General features: G+C 46.9%; 1 protein-coding gene across 1 annotated transcript; it reads left to right on the forward strand.

The window, feature by feature from the left end:
• Nucleotides 1-2,629: 2,629 nt before the first annotated feature.
• On the forward strand, nucleotides 2,630-19,797 carry rybpb (RING1 and YY1 binding protein b). Its single transcript, XM_076095928.1, has 5 exons — nucleotides 2,630-2,787; nucleotides 3,483-3,608; nucleotides 15,802-16,140; nucleotides 16,235-16,333; nucleotides 16,656-19,797. The coding sequence occupies exons 1-5, from the start codon at nucleotides 2,762-2,764 to the stop codon at nucleotides 16,903-16,905; spliced, it is 840 nt and encodes a 279-aa protein (XP_075952043.1). The 5' UTR covers nucleotides 2,630-2,761; the 3' UTR covers nucleotides 16,906-19,797.
• Nucleotides 19,798-20,301: the final 504 nt, after the last annotated feature.

Raw genomic sequence — 20,301 nt, forward strand, 5'->3', positions numbered from 1 at the left:
ATAGTTTGAATGGTCTCCCAGGGTTTGAACTTCTTCTCTCAAGCTTTCTCTTCTCTCACTTTTCCTGTGAACAACCAAAGTGAACACTATCGATCGTCTTTTGGGAGAGAGGGTCTGAAAATGTGCTCCGTTACGGATGATTTTTAAAAGAAATTCTGTCTTTGGGAACTCTGCGTAACCCAAGCCTTATACATTTCGCCTCTCTACGCATTGGCACTCTTGACGTTGGCACTGGACCTGAAATGGGAGGTTCCAATATGGACACGATGGTGATATCTGATGGGCAGATTGTCTGCCCGCCGAGATTAAACCTGTGATCTCTCCAAACAGACATTACTCAGTTTTAACACATTCGTGCCCGGAAGCAGTACAACCTCAGTCTTCTACTGCCAGACACCGAGCAGCCTTCTGGGGTTATTGGTATTCGAGGCTGCTGCGTGCTTCAAACAGAGTGCTGTTTGACACAATGGATGCCGTCACATTTAGTCTGAACAGTTTTATGTTGTTGGCAAACCAACAATCTGACGGTGACTCCCACTTTCTGTGAGTCTTTCTGGAATAAGAAATATATATATATTGCGGTTCTGCACAAACACACTCAGCATAACGTGTCATCCTCCTTTGGATCATGTAAAATTATTCAAAGTTCTTTCGGTGCATCTCACCTCCTCCCCATTTGTTTATGTCCTGCTGTTCAAACTTACCTCTCGTAAATAACAAACGAGGGCTAACTCGTCCTGTGAAATCGTCCGAGAGTAACGCAAGTGCCTTGCTCATGGGTGTAGTTGATCAGGGAGAGAAGAATCTACTCCACGAGTGTAATTCTCTTTAGCCCAGCTGTTCTCAGTAAACTTGCCTCCTTTCATATGTTCTTCATACCTGCTGTATCAGAACTCATCCTACCTATGAATACAAATGAACTCCACTCGCTAAGTAAGTGACTGTGTAACTTGCAAGTTAAAAATAAATAAATAAAAGCACTGTTTTCCCAGGAACTCATAACAGAACCTGCAAGGCAGGGCTTAATGTTGTTTTGACTGAATAGTTATCAGTATAGGCCACCGTGAGCAGCGTGCTATGAGGTAATCACCGGGCGAAGGGCAGACTTATGTGGACGCGCGGATATTCACACCGAACAGAGAAGGCCAGGGATTCACAATGGGACCCGGAGCCGTGGAGGGCGGCTAATGAGCCTAGATGATTCACTCTTGGTCTCCCCCGCCGAGAGAGCCTTGTCCTGCATGGGGCAGAGCGGAGGCTCCTCCAACACATTCCATGACGCAGCCTGTCAGAGCCCGGACGGTAAAGGGGCCATTCAAAAGTTTCTCCTGCAATGAGGGTCTTCTGTGTGTTATTAGGGTCTTGAATCAATCAAGAGACGGTGGACAACAATGTGTCCAAAGCTCTTGAAATGCTTCAGGTCCAATGGGTGATCTTTTTGAATATGACTATTCACAATGCAAGAAAACAGATATTTATACAAAAAAAAAGTGTTCTAGAGCCTATAAGTGTGAGAGTAAGTGCAACATATACTTCACAATAAAGATGTATCTAAATCACAGCCTTCATGTGTTGCGTGTGAGTCTCCATGTCCAGCTGCCTCCCACAGTCCTTTAAATTGTCCATACGTGTGAAATTGTGTTGCAAATGTGTATGTTCAGCCATGTTTAAACTCTGTAATAGAACTGAGACCTAATGCATGCTGGGAGAAGCTCAACAAAGTCCTTGTATGTGGCGCATCTTGGGATGCTGGAGTACAAATACTTATTGTAGTGTAGAAGAGTCGATGCATCATAAATACACCTGTAACACTATTGTTACTTATAGTAATATGACCTATAAATTAGCATGACTGCTGCCTGTGATCCATAATGGTTTTTCTATAGACTGGAATGAAAAACAGGATTCATCAGAACTCCACCTGTTGAAAGAGTTTTTGCTGGCTGCAGTTTATATTTTAACAGGATTTTATTTTGGATATAACCTATAGTGTGTTTCCTTGTCTCTTACCTTTTTTAAAACTCTGTAATAGACTGGAGAACTGTCACCTAATGCATGCTGGGAGAGGCTCAACAAAGTCCTTGTATGTGGTGCATCTTGGGATGCTGGTGTACAAATCTTGCAGTCTAGAATAGTTAATCCATCATCAATCCATCTGTAACACTATTGTTACTTATAATTATATTGTTATGAACCATAAATTTGCATGACTGCTGCCTGTTGGTAAGAACTCCACCTGTTGAAAGAGCTTGTGCTGGCTGCACTTTAAACATGATTTATATAGTGTGTTTCTTTTACTTTTTTGTCCTAATTGCTTTTGCTATTTGTGTATTGTTTCCTTTTACTCTTTTTTTCTCTTCCTCTGTCTTGTAAAGCAATTTGACTGTGTTATAAACGTTCTCCATACATTTGTTTTTATTAAAACGACGTCCATATTTCAACGATGTAATCTCTATGTATGTATGTGTGTGTGCGGGTTGAGGTGAGGTGAGCTCTGTCAAAACTGTTCTCTAGTAGTTTATTAAAAATAGCTACTAAAACATCCACCCAGACTTTTAAACCGACTCGCTCTCTGATTGGCCGGCTGGCGGTCACGTGTCGCAGTGCAGTCAGTCGCCGTGCCGTGCCTCGAGCCAGCGCTGAGTGGAGCCTGTCTGCCAACAGCTTCAGCAGCGGCTCTATCTGGAACCCACTACACTAACTGACAATTAAAAAGGAGGCCCCCGTTTTCTTCTTATTTCCGAGGACTATTCTTCCCAACATGGGCGACAAGAAGAGCCCTACCAGGTAACGCGACCGCCCGCGTTTTTAATGTTGTTTCGTGCGTTATTTTGTGGAGCTCGATATTCGGATGCGTCTCCCTCTCAACACCACACACACACTCTCACACACACACACACACACGGAGGGATCGTTTCTCCCTTCTTTTTTTCAGTCGGGTATGCACACAGCTAGCTAGAATAGTGCAGTCACTATGGCGGCTTCTCGCTCCCCTTTACAACCAACACAGTCACTTAAACAAGACAAAGGGATTTTTTTCGGAGGAGACGCCTGGCATTCTCCGAAACGCTCTTCCGTCTCCACGCAGCCTTTCGGAGGGTCAATGTCGAAATTGACATTGTTTGATATTGCTTTTGTTAGCCGACAATGCTAAGCTCCCGATGCCGAGGAAGGATTTTTTTTATTTAGCCCTGCTAGCCTAGCTGGCGATATAAAAACGGACGGTTGGCGGAGAGCTTCTTTATTAACCGAGGAGCTTCTACTTTACCGGGTCTCGAACCCAAAAATATTAAAATGACAACCCCCCTCCCCCCCACCACCACCAAATGATTTAGCGCTGCACACTCACTAGCTCGTGCATTTAAATACACAACGTGTTACAACGTCTGTCACACAATCTCTCCTTTTGATTCGTTGAAATGTGTTAAAAAAATATATATATAAAAAAAAAAAAGACTAACTTGACCTTAACATTTTGTCAGGCCAAAAAGACAAGCCAAACAGACCGCCGACGACGGGTACTGGGACTGTAGCGTCTGCACCTTCAGGAACACCGCCGAGGCTTTCAAATGCAGCATCTGCGATGTGAGGAAGGGCACATCCACCAGGTAACGTAGCTCTCTCTCTCTCGCTCTCTCTCTCTCTCTCTCTCTCTCTGACTCTCTCTCTCTCTCTCTCTCTCTGACTCTCTCTCTCGTCTGAGCGTCTCGTTCTTCCCCCCCCCCCCCCCCTTGCTCGGCTGGCTGCAGCATCGCAATTTAAGCTGGATGACCACTTTGATCGACGGCCTCATTTGTCTGCGACTTGTTGATGGACAATCTCTGCAAAAACACCTCTGGATTATCCGTAGTCTCTCTCGTTTTATGCGACTATCATTGCATTTTCTTTTATATGCATTGGTGTAGGTAGGCTGGTTGCCTCACTAGCCAGGGTGTGGGGGGGGGGGGGGGAGAGAGAGAGAGAGAGGGGGACCATACTTCATGATGGCTGTACAGCTACACTGCATCAACAGCGAAAGAGCTGCTTTATTTTTTTTTGGAGTGAAACAAGGTGAATGCATTTCACCTACCTGTAGGATTGCAGAGGTTCTGTTAGTGCTCTTGACATAAAGTCAGCGTTATTGTGCATGTGGTGGACGTACAGTAATGTTTCCAAGATTTATGTTTGTAAATCTGTAAATACAGAGATAAACCCCAGATGTGCCTTTTTAGATTTCTTTCTCTGGTTTTCTTCACCCAAAAAATCCATCTCTTTTAAATGTCAGTCAACACATTTATCTGTGATTAATCGTGTTCGAAACTCAAATCTGCCACGAAACGAGTGAATTCACTCATGTTTGCTCTCTGAAAAATGTCCCCAGATTAATCATATCGGCGTTTTGTAGCAACAGGCTCGTATGTCCCCGGATGATTCGTACATGTTGTGATGTCAGCTGAAGGCTGCGTCTTATGGGAAACTGAGATGAAATCGCTGTATGACTTGATGTCATGACGGGATTCCCTTTTTGCGGTTTTGTGTACACTTCCTTCCCCCTGATCGGGGGAAATGTTTTTGATGAGAAGTATCTCGGGTTGTTTACTTGTGTCATCACTTGCACGATAACACGAAGAGACAGATGAGTCATTTGTGGGTTTGATGACAAGTCCCCTGCACTCTAACCTTTCCAGCTGTGGTTTTACAATGAGTGGCTCGACTGACACCGCCGGCGAACCGCAAAACCGGGGTAGAACACACCGACGCTTGGTTTACTGAAAATACCCCCCCCCCCCCCCCCTCCAAAAAAATATTGAGCTGGCTCTTAATTGTCTGGCTCCCCTCCCCCTACGATCTTTTCCCGAGCTGCGCGTAGCTTAAGACCACAGCTGACTGGGTGCAGGCTGAGCAGGAAGCTAGAGACGAGCATGTCGTAGCCATCCTGCCACTGTGCTTTGGCAACAGCCCAGTTTGCCTCTATTTGGTAAATGACGTCGCAGGAGTGGCTGTCACACATTCCTGTTTGATGTGAGTTTTGATGAATGTAATTGTGTAGTTGTGGGGCTTGCCTCTTATTTTTAATGAGTACTAATTAGCCGTCTTTTCTTTGCCGTGTGATGTATAGCATGGGACGCAGCGGCGTGCTCTCAGCTCAATGATTCACACTTATGGCTAGGTGTGGATGTTTGCCTTGCTGCTTTTTATCTGATGCTGTACTTTGGATGTGCTTTCACGCAACAGTGTTCACTAATTACAGAAGGCCTCGCATGCTGGTAGGAGTCGAAACACCCCTTCTCTCAAAGTTGAAGTTTGATTTGTGTTTACTACAAGATAGGGTGGACTTGGATAGGTATTGATCCGTGCAGTCAGCGTGGCATGATTGTGTTTAAGTGTTTTTTTGAAAGGGCTTGTTGTGAATGACTGGAAGTGACCTCTTTCCACACACTCCTTCCACAGTCCCCCAAATATAGCTCTCTTTTCCCCGCTTCCCGGGACAAAGGTCAGTCTGTGTTGACGGTATTTAAACGTAGTGAGGAGAGGATGCACGTCAGCGGACGTTTTTTGCACACGCCTCCGCCCGTTCCTGAAGAGGTGTTGTTGGTACAACAGGTGGCAGGCGGCGGACATTAGTGCGGTGACGCGCTTGATGGCTGCAGGGCGAGTCGTGGAGAGTCTCACCTGCCCGTCCTACAAGAAATTCCAGATCAGATGAATAGTTCCACTCCCTTGAGCTTGATGCAGCCGTGTGCACTGAGTCATAGAGACACCAGCTGTTTTCTACAGGTGCCGATGGAGGATACACAATTAACGTGATCCGCAATGAGCGACAGTGAGTGAGTGACTTACACTCCACAGAGGCTTGAACTTGTCTCCCCCCCCCCCCCCTGCAAGCTAGGTAACTGTAGGTCAATGGAGGCAAGAATGTGTGTTAACGAGGGGCAAAACTCTGGCTGCGGCATCAGCATGCAGAGAGAGGCCCCATCTAACGAACCCTTTGACCCAGTCCAGCTCGGTGATGTAACATTATACCCAAATAGGTTAAATCTAGCCCCCGCCACTCTTGACTCTTAAACAAGAAAGCGCTCTGCTTTTCGCACCCGACCTAGCCGCTAATCTACAAGTCCGAGTAGCCCAAGTGTTTCAGCATCTGCATTCAGCGCCCGCTTTCTTTTGGTAATTGGAGATAGGGGCTCGCATTAGCATCCCCATGCTATCATATTTAAATGTTTCTGGCATCTGAAGCCGACCGCTGCGTGAACGTGACACCCCGTGTTGCCGTGCATCGGTTTGCTTTTGCGGTGGTGTTTGGTATGCACCCCCCCCCCCCCCCCCCCCCCCCCCCTCCATCAGCCCCCGGGGCCCGGGGAGGAAACCATTAGGAGCCCTCTAAAGTTGATTGATGATCAACAGGAAGTCTTGAGGTACCTCAGTCTTTGACTGCCGTGCTGTTATCTGTGCTGTTATCTGTGCGCTGGTTCTCTGTTGTCAAGTAGCTTCCATGTAAAACAGAACAAATGGGTTTCTCTCACTGGTTCGCAAGATTCGGTGCTCTGACTAGATTCAATAAAACTAATTTAAACGGTCCGCAATTCATCTGAAGCTCAGACTGCAGAGGTGGACCTGAACCATAGCTACCTATATACTGTATATACAGCAGTGGGAGGTACAGGAGTTCATTCATATAGGTGTTGGATATAAGGCCAATAAATTATCTTTAAGCCACTTGATCCTTCGTACAGTGTTGTAATGTTATAGTTACCACGCAGCGAATGTGGTTTAAGGATCTAATCTGAATTTTTGTCAGGTGATCTCAATAGCTGGAGTCCAGACGACTCAGCAAAACGAAGCCTGAGCTAAATCAAATGACACATGACATTTTATTTTGGCACTTATTCATTTCTATTCTCTGTGTCACCAGGCTGTCTCTGTGGGTTTACACTAGCCAGCTTTTATTTGTACTCAGATAGCAAGGCAGGCCTCACTGTAAGTGATTAAAAGTCTCTTTTTTCATTCACCTGTAGCTTGTGTAGACTGACCTGTGGGTAATGTCATGTACAAATATTGTCACATGTATGAAGAATTTTAAGGTGACGGTAAGCTTCCATGACTCAACCATAAGCAGTGTCAGTAGATTTGTAATGTGCTTAAGTTAATGTGTTTTGCATTAAGTCTGTGGCTTTATGATGCGGCCATATGGGAAACGCATAAATCCACAGATTATGAAAGTCAGAACCAGGATTGATGAACAGAATCAGGACGGATACCCGACCCTGAAGCCACGAGTTACTGGTGTGGCTAAAAAAAAGTAAAAGTGCTTCTCTTTCTTTTGTGTAAGCGTTGAGGCTGCGCAATTATTGGAAAATAATTGCTGTGTGTGTGTGTGTGTGTGTGTGTGTGTGTGTGTGTGTGTGTGTGTGTGTGTGTGTGTGTGTGTGTGTGTGTGTGTGTGTGTGTGTGTGTGTGTGTGTGTGTGTGTGTGTGTGTGTGTGTGTGTGTGTGTGTGTGTGTGTGTGTGCGCGCGCGCACGCGCACGCTCCTTTTTTGTCTTTTACAATGATGGAATAGAGCCATTATAATCCGTGGATTCTACCACTGTCGCATTAAGGCAAATTGTTTAGGATAATGGAATTACATAAGAGGGACATGCCGGCGCTCAATTTATATCTGCCCCCCCCCCCCCTCACAGCAGCCCCCGCTCAGACGAAACTGCTTTTTGCTTATCCGGCATTATCAGCATCTGCACTAAAGCCCTGAGCGCGAGCGGGTAGCCCTAATCTTTACATGTTAATTGCCGGATTTAAAAGTTCTTAATTACTTCATGGGATTTGGCAGTGTGTGAGTGATTAAATACAGTAGCCAATTTGGCAATTTGACAAAAAACTGAGAAATGTTGAGAGAGCTGCTGAATCGCGGGCTCCTCCTCGCCGCACAAAAAAAAAAAAAAAAAGAAGAGAGACGAGGCAAATGAGTGCGACGGCGAGGGAGCGAGGAGTCTCTGCGAAAAAATACAGAAAGAGGCATATGAGGACAAGGAGTGAGGGAGTAAGTGTGGAGCTAGCTGAGGAGGGAAGACAAAGAGAGGGCAAGGGAGGACTCAGGGAGAAAGAGAGCGGTGGAGGGACAGAGAGTCTGGACATTTATGTGTGTGTTGAAGGGGGGGGGGGTGTATGGATCGCTGCAAGGGGGATGTGCTCAGTCAGCCAAGAGTCTCCAGGGGCTAAAGCACATCATTACCCAGGGAGGGAGAGCGATAGTCTGGGCAGCCTCTTCTGTTTCTACCAGCAACACCACCGTCCATGCAGCACCGTTCCGACATGTGTGGACATTACGGACATTTAGTGGTGAAGATTGGTTCAGAGTCGGATGGTTTGAGCCCGGCTGCCTGAGCATTACGGAGAAGCCGCGCACCAGAAATCCAAAATATTGCGGTAGATCTGAATCTTGGCTACAGCAGTTTGAGTGGCTTTGTGTTTGACTTCCTGGTGTCTGGTTTCCTCACTTGATATTTGCATTTGCTCACTTGATGTTGTGTAGAACACGAGAGCCCGGCTGCGAAGGTCCGACGTCCCCTTTGACGGTTTCTGCACATTGCAAAGCAGGCGCTGTTTACGCTAAAGCGAACGGGCAAGAGGATGACGGGGACGACCAGGTTCTACTTGACAGATAACTCACGCACACCAGAGGCAGACGGCGGGAGAGAGGGTGAAGAGAGGTGAAGACGACCTACTTAAGAAGCCAGCCGGATTTTAGGCCGGGGCGGTGCGACGGGAGGCTAATAATGCACAGGGAGAGAAAGTGAAGGAGACAAAAGAGAGTGATGGAGTGGAAAACAAATGATATGATACGGAGCAATGTGACACAGTGCTGCTGATGGAAGGAGCTCAGACGTGCTTAGTGTCAGCCTGCCCAACGCCAGGCAGTTCATAGCCCCATAGAGTCAGTGTGAAGATGAATTGTCTTTTAAACACGAGCAGACTTAGGTTGTTGTTGGTAGAGTTGTGCAAACTTCAGAGAAGCGGCTTGCCGGGAGAATAGCTGGTCCACCTTAAAGGTCAGCCCACCTTAAGTGAACCTGAACCGGAGTTTCAAGTACTCTCTCTCTCTTTCTCTCTCTCGCACTGCAATCCAGTGGCAGACATCCTGACAGAGTGTGGCCAGACGGACACACAGCTAAGCTAGCGGTTAATTTATGCGGCGAACACCTGCTGGGGAAAGTGGCCGCAATGCGTCCACGCCGAGGCACGCAACATCGTGGTTTGTTATTCTCCGGTAGGGGTGAACCGGGGACAGTTGCCTGTTTGGCGCAAACACTGCAGCTGGCTGTAATTGATGGATTCACCCTGTTTGTGCATCGCTTATCGTTGCAGCTGGGCCTGCTTGTTAGGCAACCATCGTGTCGGTTATGATCGACATTTAGACTCAGACGTTTTCTTCTTTTAACTCGTAAATCTCCTTTTCTTATTGCACGTGTCTTATCTCTTTCAAGCGCACCCAAACTCAGACTCCTGTAGCCCGTCAGGAGCAGCAGAAAACCAGACTCCCACCAGCCGGCACGGTGCACAAGGCTTACAGTTGTTCCAGAAAAGTAGAGAAATCTCTGAGAGATTTCTTTGAATGTCTCCCTTTGCTGTCCAATAATGTCTGGAGAAACTAAATGTCACGCCTGACTGTTGAGCTCTTTTACTGTTTTTTTTTTTAAGAAAAGCTGTGGGGGTGCAGCTGAGAGCCTGCTGTGTGCACACAGCACCTGATTGAAATATGATGGTTTGCATCCACATAACCCCACACACACACACACACACACACACGGAGCAGAGGGGGTGACGGTAACATTAAGCTCTGACTGGAAGGGACTCGTGGAGGGATGAATGGTTAATGCCTCTGGTGGGCAGTGGGGATGAATCGGGAAGCGCTGTAGCCTCGGGCTGCTCTTCAGGTGCCGTCCTCGTTCAACCTCCACAACACACTCACTCACACACACACACACACTTACTCACACTTACTCACACAGATCACTCACGGATGGCTGGAGGTGACAACACTGCTCCAGTCACCTCCGGCTCAGACTGATCAAGAACGTCCTCACAGGGGAACACAAGTCCCACCGTCCAGCGGTATTCCTATTTGTCGTTTTGTCCATTCATCATCCCCATAAATACAGGAATAGGTTTGTTCCCGTTCACTGACGAGGGTGCAGTTCTAAAAAAAAAAAGATTTAGTGTAAGATAGTTGTCTCATCTCAAGATAGTGCTGTAGTTGGCCCGTATGGATTCTCCCCACGTTAACCGACGATTAATTACACAGCAAAGTGTGTAATAAATGTTTACTGCTGATCGTTATCGGCCGATTTTCAGTTGAGAGATGAGAGATATGGAGATTGACATTAATGCTTTCTTGGCAGCATTGGAGCAACGGCTACAGTACGGAGGTTGCATAGAGTTACATTATGATTTAGAGTTTTGTGATCCTCTTCCCTCCTATTGATGAACTCACACTAAGTCAGATTCAGGTATTTACTGCTATTAATCCTGGAACAAATAATTAGTTGACTAGCAGACCATTAATCATCATTAATCACGGAAAAATGTTTATTTTCTGGTTCCAACTGTTTTATTTCCAACAGTAAATTGAATATCTCGTCTTTTGGACTCTAGGAACAAATTTTTCACAGTTTTTCTGACGACGTTTACGCGTTTTTGACTAATCGGTTTACCGAGAACATAATTGACAGATTAATTGATACCGCCAACCACAATCGGACATATTTAAATAGCTTTTGTCTGAAACCCGAATCGTTGAATTTTAGTTGAAACAATGACTTAAATGATAAATAAATGATCAGAATAGCTGCTTTGCTAAACGAAACGAATCATTGCTTCAGCTCTAGTTACCGCATTATTACTACATTAATTACTATAAAATGATGCGTGGATAACCATCCATACTGATAACTCGGTCTTAAGTCATCGAACACATGCACACGATGCTTCTTTAGCACCGTTTCAGGGAGAAGTGTTGACAGGCCATGCAGCGCTCTTTTCCAGACATCCCTCCAGTCTCTCAGGAGAAGACTGTCCAACAATAGAACAATAGAGCATGCAGATATATAGACCTGCTGACTGGTTTTAACAAATTAGAAGCAGTGCAGGCAGGCAGCTGTGTGCTCTGCTCCATCACCCTCCATACTGGGGGGGGGGGGGGTTGCATCACGCGTCTCTACAAAATGATCAAGGCGTGCAGCAAGTGTTGACACAGACGAGTGCGTGTAGATCATCTGTTGCAAGGTTCTCATAGGGGGGCGATCAAACCAAAGCCCCGTGGACGTGTCACATGCTGGATCTGTGAGATGAGCTCCAGGCCGAGGCTGTGACGGTCCCTCGGTCGTGTGTGTGTGTGGGGGGGGTGGAGAAACCAGGTCACCGCCGAATGCCACATATGAATGGAGGACTCATGTTTGTGAACAACTTTGCACATCATTGAGGACAAGGAGCCCACGTTGGTGCTGCGTGGATAAGGCTATTCTCAAAGTCTGAATGAGAGAGTGGGTGGCGTTGAATAGTCTGAGCTCTTCAGTGGGCTGTCTGTGGTCGAAGAATACCGTTCTCTCTCTCCCTCTCTCTCTCTCTCTCTCCCACTCTCTCTCACTTCGCTCAGCTGTCTGCCATCGCATTCACTCGGCCTGGCAGGAAATAATTGCTTGTCCTCCACACAGCACTTCAAATAAAAGAGCTGTGTTAATGAGGGCTTTCCTGCGCCTCCCTCCCTCTCTGTCTCTGTCTCTGTCTCTCTCTCTCTCTCGCTCTCTCTCTCTCTCTCTCTCTTTCTCTCTCTCTCTCTTTCTCTCTCTCTCTCTTTCTCTTTCTCTCTGTGTCTATATATCACACTCGCCATCGCTCTCTCACTCTCTTCATTACTCTCTGTCTGAAGTGCTCGGACTCGTTGTTTTTTTTGGGTTTCTCTCGAAGGAGTTTCCTCTGCAGCCACAGTTTGTTTGTTTTTGCCCTTGGCTCGCTGTGTCTGCTGCTGCCGGCCAACGGGGAGCACCAGCTGAGCAGAGGTGTGTCCGTCTCTGGGCTGGTTCTGGCTGAGCGGAGCGGTCTAACTACAGGTGTCAGTCTGACTGAATTAGGAGCTTTTACGCGTGATGATAGTTATTTCAAGGTGTCCCGTGGAGGGAGTCCCGTCCCCGTCCCCCCCTACTCCTCCCTCCCCCAGAAGGTGGAATTTAGGGCCAAGCATGGGAGGAGCTGTCAATCATGGCCTATTGTTGTGCGAGGGGGGGGGGGGGGAGGTAATAAGCTGTAAGCCCTCACAGTGGGAAATGATTCGACAGCAGGCTTTGCACACTTGACACTCTCGCTCACACACTCACACGCTGAATCCCCAGGAATATATTGGCAGCAGTGGGAGGTTGGAGCGATCTCTGCAATTTGGCCCCTGGAGTTCACTGCTGGTCCTGCTCCTGGGATCCTTTCCAGGGCCTCTTGTGAAACATAAATGTTTCGCATTTGATTTGGATGTTTGCGAATAATATGGTTCAGCTGTGGAGTAAATTTCTGCAGTGTTGTCGTCAAATTAGTGCAGTCTATGCTCGACGGATTATAATTAAACGTCATAATTATTTTTGAATATGGAGGTTTTTTTCCAGCTGTTCAGGGCCACACACACACACACACACACACCTGGTCTCAAGCAGAATCTGCAGCCATGTTAATGAGCTGCGGAGCGTGGCGATGTGTGGTCGGTAAATAAATAATGGGGCAAAGAGAGCGGCGGCTCTATCATGCCAGCAGCAGCTCATGGCTGACTTACAGCTGGCACTGAATCACTGCTTAACTACCGGGGCTGCTTCTGCCGCCGTCGCCGCCGCTGCCGCCGCTGCCGCCGCTGCTGCCGCTGCTGCCGCTGACACAAATCTCGGACTCTGACCGGGGCTTCATCTCCGCAACAGGCAAAAGAGGCGTGGAGCTTATCGGTCAATCAATCACCCCTTCACCGCCTCCTTGGCTAACAGCTCTCACTGCCAAATAAAATGATTTCTCATCCTGCTGTGTGCGTTCACAATCTGTTTACTCGCGGACGAGGCTTAGAGAGACATCTGTGAGCACATTTTGTTATTGTAGATTTGCGCACTGGAATGCCTCCCCAAAACCTGAATTCTTTGTCACACTTTCTCAGTGGTTTATTGGTTTATTTCCCACCACATGTTGACCCCAGATCACTAATCCAGAGGTACTTGAAGGACCCACAAGGTCCCCAATGGGGTGAGGTGTATTGTGTACAGAGAAATCCAAGGCTCAGAAGTGTATTTGTAATTGAAAATTGGCGAGGAGGTCCAATGCCGTAAACTCCTAATTATCACTTCCTAATTAACTGGTTATCAACTTAATCACCTAAGCATTCAAAGTCGTCGTTACTTATTTAGTACTATGAATAGGAGCTCCAGCACTCAACATGGGAAGGTTTTCTCTAGGTTCTTCTGAGACAAGAGGCGGCAAAAGCTGGAAAAAGTTAGTGCACCTTTTTAGAGTGGCTGCTTTATAAATGAACATGATGTGAGGGATTGTGTGTTTTCTACAGAATACACAAAACATTAACACACAACATGAATTAACTTCATTTTTACTGATTAGGCTATTGCTCAATAGTTCAGTAACTTGTGTAATCACTCACCCTTCTCTGGTTCGAGTCTTAAAATGTTAGAATAGCCTATTATAGTCCGTCACCTCTCTTTCCTTCTCTGTCCTAAGCCTTTCATTAAAGAACGCCCTTATCGTCTTCTTTTTTTTTTTTTTTTAAGTTATGGCTTTATTTTTAGTGACAAACAGCTGTGTTTATTTCAAGGGCTGGATTGCTGTATCTGAAGAAATGAGTGTGAAACATAAAGCCACGTTGGTTCAACAGATGAAACTGGAATTTCTGCATTCCAAAATGATCTGTAGTATCGTGACGAGCACGCATTTGTTTGCCTCACAAATTACGGCACTTAATTGTTAAACAAAATGTGTCACTCCGCCCGTTGCCTCCACACTTGAGTGCCGAGCATTACATGCGTGCACGTGGTGTAAGCGCATCAAAGCGGTTGCTGACAAAATGCACAATAGTTTTGACGTTAAAAAAAAGAAACTTTGAGTTAGATAGGTGGGAAAAAACCCTTGAAGTAATTGCTCCCGTATCACACTTTAATTCTCACCCACTGGAGGACCCCAGAGGGTGCCTAACAACATGCCAGCAGGTAGAAAGAGCCCCGGGCTTCAGAGAACCGAGGCACCTAATGGATACTGGATCAGCGGCCCCGGGGCCTCCTCGGCACTCATCACAGCTGGCGTATTGATGGAGTGCAGCGCGAGCATAATGACACGGTGCTCTATTATGCCCCGATTGATCGGCTGCACGCCCTCCTCAAGGAAAAGCGCTCTCTGTGTGTAGCAGGCCGCTGCAGGGGGAGACTTAATGAGCTTGATGGAGCAGTAGATGGGGAAAAAAAATAAAGTTGCAAAATAATTGGATTGTCCGATTTGGCTACCAAGACACTGAAACTGAGTGTAGTGTCGGTGGTGAAAGACGAGAGAGCAACTGGACTGGCAATATATGATGTTGCCAAATTGAACCACTGAGGCTAACCACTTAAGCAGCCGTCTGAAAACCACTCTCCACATCAAGCCACTGAAATCAGAGGCCGTCAGCGCCTGACACATTATTGAGCTTCTTGTGTTTTTGCCACATGCTGTTTCACCAAAAGCAAAGCCAAGAACATTTGTTTTCCCTGCGAGAGCTTGTGTTTTTTTTGTCAGCGGTAGCTGTTGTTTATCTGGTCTGATGCTGACAAGAGTTTCTACAGATTCCCTGCTAGACCGCGGGTCTCCCAAAGCAGTCCCGAGGATCAAGGGACCCCGTGTCTCCTCTGCAGGGATAGAACAAAAACTCCTGCCAGGACTAGAACTTGGAAGGGTCGGGTATACACGGCTAGCTAGCACAACTTGTCGTGTTCCACGTTGAAAAGGCCTCCTGAGCGGCCGGCGAGCCGCGCCAGGCTGTTCTGTTTGCACGCTAAGCTTTTCAACTGCGTGTTTGTGTGTGTGTGTGCGAGCGTATACTTGTGGTTTACTCCTCACCATGCTTGCCCAGTCCTGGCCTGTGATTATCCATGCTGCTGGCTGCAGTTTGGTCTCAGCCAAGTCAAAGTCTCATTCCCCCCCCCCCCACCCAGGTCTTCTGCTTCCCCCCCCCAGATGCTGCCAGCTGGTGTCCATTATGCTGCAGGTGTGCGTGTTGGCTCAGGCAGTCTGAGTTGGGCTTAGCGCTTTGCCTCACACATAGGCCCTGTAGGCCCTGCTCGTCTGCACAGTTGATGGAGAAAGATGCTGCTGCATGCATGTTTGTAACAGCAGTGTTTTTCGGAAAAAGGACGGTTTCAAGTGTTGCGCCTCTTTCGAGGAATCCGAAGGAATGTTTGAGTAGAAGACTAAAAGGGGTCAGTCGTGCTGTGGCTGCTGGTGAGCTCAGTGAGCGGAGCAGCTCCACCGTGTCGAACTGAATCTCAGTCTGTGACAAATGGGGCCAACCCTGCGGTAATCAGATTAGAGGACCTAAGTGACGTGCTGCAAATGTCCCACCTTGTGATCCTGTGCATTCATTTTATTACAGCCGCAAGCTAATGAGATTAGCCCTCAAAAACAGAGCCGCTCCAACCCACCTCTGCAGCAGCCCGTGTCCCTTAGGTTCAGTCGCCTCTCTCTGTCAGCCAGAGTGTGGCTGCGTTGGTGCGTAGCCAGCGAGTCGGCTACGAGGCTAATCCATCTTTGTGCCTTTGGATCCCCTCCACAGGAAACCCAGGATCAACTCCCAGCTGGTCGCCCAGCAGGTGGCTCAGCAGTACCCGATGCCTCCGCCGCCCAAGAAGGAGCGGCGGGAGAGGAGCGAGCGCACGGACAAGGAGCGCCCGGACGGCGAGGGCGAGCGCGCCAACGGAGAGGGACGCCCGGAGGTCGAGCGTCCGGAGCTCGAGCGTCCGGAACTCGAGCGTCCGGAGCTGGTGAGGCCAGAGGGAGACCCTCCCGAGAAGGAGAAGAGCGACACCGAACAACAGCCAATCACAGACAAGCCCAACAGAGAGAAGGACATCGTCCCAGCCGTCACGAAGAAGCCCAGCATCAAAAAGACCAGGTCAGTGTACACGTCGAGTCCTCGCTTGTGTGTCTGGATGTCCTCTGTGCTGGTATTATCCTCACCGCTGTCTTATCTGTCTCCCTCCCCCCAGACCCAAATCAGACAACCACCAGAGCCCGCCCAGCGACAAACACAGCATACAGTCTGGCAAATCAGCAACCAAGACCAACAAGAACTCTCACATCTCCAGGTGTGTAGCACTCTCTCTGTACTCCGTTTGTCAGAACACATGGTTTCACATCGATGACTACACAGCACTTCTCTTTTCAGTCACGCAGCACTCGGCTGGTGGGAAAACCTCAAATGATTCACAAATGATCTTTTACACTAAACACCCACACTCACTTTATACACACTCGTTCTGACGGTTCATGTGTCACCCGGCGAATCGAGCAATTTAGTGTAACCGCCCCCGCGGCGCTGGCAGCCTCGCCCTCGCTGTTGCCGAGACATCACACATCGCGGTTTGCCATTTTCTGTTTCGTTAACGTCTGTGTCTGTTGCCCCCTCAGGCCCAAGCTGAAGAACATCGACCGGAGCACCGCCCAGCAGCTGGCGATCACCGTAGGGAACGTGACGGTGATCATAACAGACTTTAAGGAGAAGACCCGCTCCTCCTCCACGTCCTCGTCCACCATCACGTCCAGCGCGGGCTCCGAACAGCAGCACCAGAGCTCCGGCTCCGAGAGCATGGACAAGGGCTCGTCGCGGGCATCCACGCCCAAAGGGGATCTCTCTGTGGGGCACGACGAGTCGTTCTGAGGTCCCGTCCCCGTCCTCGACCCACCGCTCCACCGCCTCCCCCCCAACACACACACACACACACACACACACACGTACGTACGTTTCTGGACACTATGGATCCAGTATGGGGAGAGATGTCTCCTTTCCCATCGGTGCCCCGCCTCCAGTCCATGAACGAGGAGCCGGATGTCTGAGAGCAACAGCAGTGGGCCTGCCGGGGCGAAACTCCCCCTCGTGGTTACAACCCGTGGTGCAGGCGAGGAGAGGAATAACGCCCCCATACACCCCTCCCCCCCCATACCCTCCCCGCGGTAGCATCCAGACACTTGTATGTATTGTTTTATATCTCTATGTGGATGTGAGGCCAAGTCGACCTTTGTTTTTGTTTTTGTAAAGAAGAGTTCTCCGCTGGGCACAATAACCACCATAATTTCAGTAACTTTAAACTATTATTACCCTTATTTATTACCTGTTGCACCTCTATACTTTGATTTTCTCCTTTTCTTTTTATGTTGAAGCTTTGCTGTGTAGCCCCGCCGACCGATCATTCCTTCAGTGTTTTTCTTACAGTACGAAGATGACAGGACAAGACTCGAGTCCCACACACACACACACACACACACACACACACTGGTGCTAGATACACTGTGAAGCGTTTTTTTTTTTGCAGATCTGGGATTGCCCTTTCACTCGATGTGACAGAGTGCTGATGAATCAAATTCTCATTCACTTTTCTCGATTACACTGTCTCACTCTGAACACTGTCGGGACCTCCATCGGATCCGTCTCGGTCTGCGCAGGTCAAGCTTCAGACGCCTGACTTTTTCAACTAGACTGTCTATGATTTCGTATGCTATAGCAGATCTCTTATACAGTATCTTATGTCCTTAACTGTACAGTGTAGGCTGTTGTGTAAAACACTAAAAGCTGTTGATATTTTCTGCATTCCGTACTTTTCCGTATTTTCTGGCTAAAGGCAGAGCTGTTCCTCTCTGAGTTTTGTTCCTGTGGTCACGCGCAGTTCCTCTTTGGTAAAACCATATCGAACTGTGAAACAGACCCGCTGTGTCGAGCCGTTGTGAATCGGTTTCATCGTTTCGTTCGAAGACCACTTTGAGTCTTCGTGCTCTCGACCTGACGTCCCAGAGAAAGGAGCGCAAAGACGTGAACAAAATGTGCAAAGATTGACAATTCAGTTGACTTTTTATTTTATTTTTTTAAGTTAATTTAAGACTCCTGTCTTTGAAGGCAAAAAAAAAAAGACTATTGCAGTCGTCAATAGAACACAGTTGCTCTTTAAATTTCTAAAACAGCTTATTTAAGGGTTTGAATTCACTTCCACCTTAGCGGACACTAGACCAACTTCATTTCCTTTTAACTGTATGAAATTGTACAAAGAATAAATGTGTATATGATATCTTAGTTTTATTTATTGAAGGACCAAAGGAATTTCATAATGACATGATACATAGACAGATAAATAACAATTTGAATTGCAATTATCTAATGTGTGAGATGAATAACAGTTTAAATAAAGACTAATATAATCCATATAAATGGTGTTCTTATTGTCCACTTGTCTCTGTGCACGGCGAAATCAGGGGCCGTGAGTCGGAGGACAACTTAGCGGCTGTGGGGGGGGGGGGGGATTGGTAGCGGAGAAGAGGTCTGGGTCTGCTGGGTCCAAGTCTTTGGCCCCAGTAAGCCCAGTCTCCATGTAGCTCCACGAACAGAGGCCCCAACCCGCCAATCAAGTCCCAGAGCATCTAAAACCAGTGTTAGGGGAGGTTAGCAAGTCCCCCCCACCCCCCTAAAAAAACAATCCATCCTACCAGGATCTGAGGGGCGAGATTTGATCCGTGTCGACCAAAAGTGATAATCATGTGTGTGGGTCTAAGAGATGTGTGTTCATGAGTTGTTTTTTGTTCCCCCTGCTCTTCTAAAAGCTATGGTTAATATGTAATTATGTACTTTATTGCATACAAATATGGAATCAGTGTTCAAAGTGAGGAAAAAGCAATGTGAATAGAACAAAACAAAACAGTGGGGATGTCGGGGGTCAGAGGGGGAAAACGTTTTGTCCAATTTTTACTGAGAAAACCGGAACAAACCTGCTTTGTAATGCAATCTGTTAGACATCTTTTCACCTGCCTTATCTGCCACCACGTCCACTCGACTGAGTGCTCCGACAGAGAAGGATTCATTGTTAAATTATTGACACATGGCCATTTGCTGAGTATATGACTTATTGCTTGTATATAGGATTTTAAAAACACTATGAATGATGGCATCGGAGCTGAAGTCTTTTGTTTTTTTTGTTTTACTGTTTTTCTTTTTCCGCGCAAGCAGTTCTGTTCTTGTGTGCGACCAGTAACCTTAATTTACTGTGTAAAGATGGTTACATTTTCTTAGCTTTGTTTGTCAGAGACCCAAATATAGAAGGCTTGTTTACTGACTGTATAACCTTAACCGTGAATTTCCAATTAAGTGTATTATACAAACTCCTTTCTTGCTATAACCATGTCTTGTACAATGCTTTTAAAGTTATTGCTCGGTTTAAAAAAAGACAAGAAAAGGACAAAAAAAAAAGAAAAGTTTTAGGGACAGTACAATTATCCATTCTTTGTTTAATGCAGTTTTTTTGTTTTTTTTAAATCTTATAGCTGATGTGTCATTGTTTCCCCTTGTGAAATGGTCACATTATGTTCCTGGTGTGGACATTTTCAGCAGATCACGGCTCCTTGTCTAGCTTATAATGTTAACAATAATACATGTTTCTGGCATGTGCACGACTTTGCGCTTATAGGCTAACCTGATAATTTTTTTCCTCCCCTTCGCTTTCAAATAGAAATGTCTATTTATGAATTTTGCTTGTAGTTTTTCACAAATAAAATTGTTAAAGTTATCTTATTTCCTGGCTGCTTTGTGTCTTCTTTTTTCTTTATTGACGCTACTCGACCACGTGTATTTACGGAAGCGTTTAAGTTCGGATCTTCGGTTGCTTTTATGAGCCGTCAGATAACAGGAAGTGTTATGGATCTGAGGCGGCAGACTATTGTCCCGGGGAGAGGAAGCCTCCGCAGTGACACATGACACGAGGGAGCTCTCGTATTGACAAACAGCTTTCAATCATGTGTCCCTCCAGAGGCCCGTCAGCAGCCCACTAACGCTCCGACCAATGGCTGCGTTCCTCCGGCGCCACGTCTGCGATGGGAAGCGATCCATTCATCTCAGGTTCATCTGTTAATAGACTTTTTTTGGTGTTATAGTTTTGGAGTTTGGAATTTTTTGGGGATATTTCAAAATAAGGGATTTTGATGCATGATGGGAGTTTTCTTAGAATAAGTAATAAATCATAATACAAAATAAATACAAGTATTAGTTGTCAGTACTTCTATCTATGTGTTGAAAGCC

This window comes from Anarhichas minor, unplaced genomic scaffold (genome assembly GCF_050575085.1).
Source record: "Anarhichas minor isolate MPS153535 unplaced genomic scaffold, ASM5057508v1 ptg000021l, whole genome shotgun sequence".
Taxonomy (NCBI): Eukaryota; Metazoa; Chordata; class Actinopteri; order Perciformes; family Anarhichadidae; genus Anarhichas; species Anarhichas minor.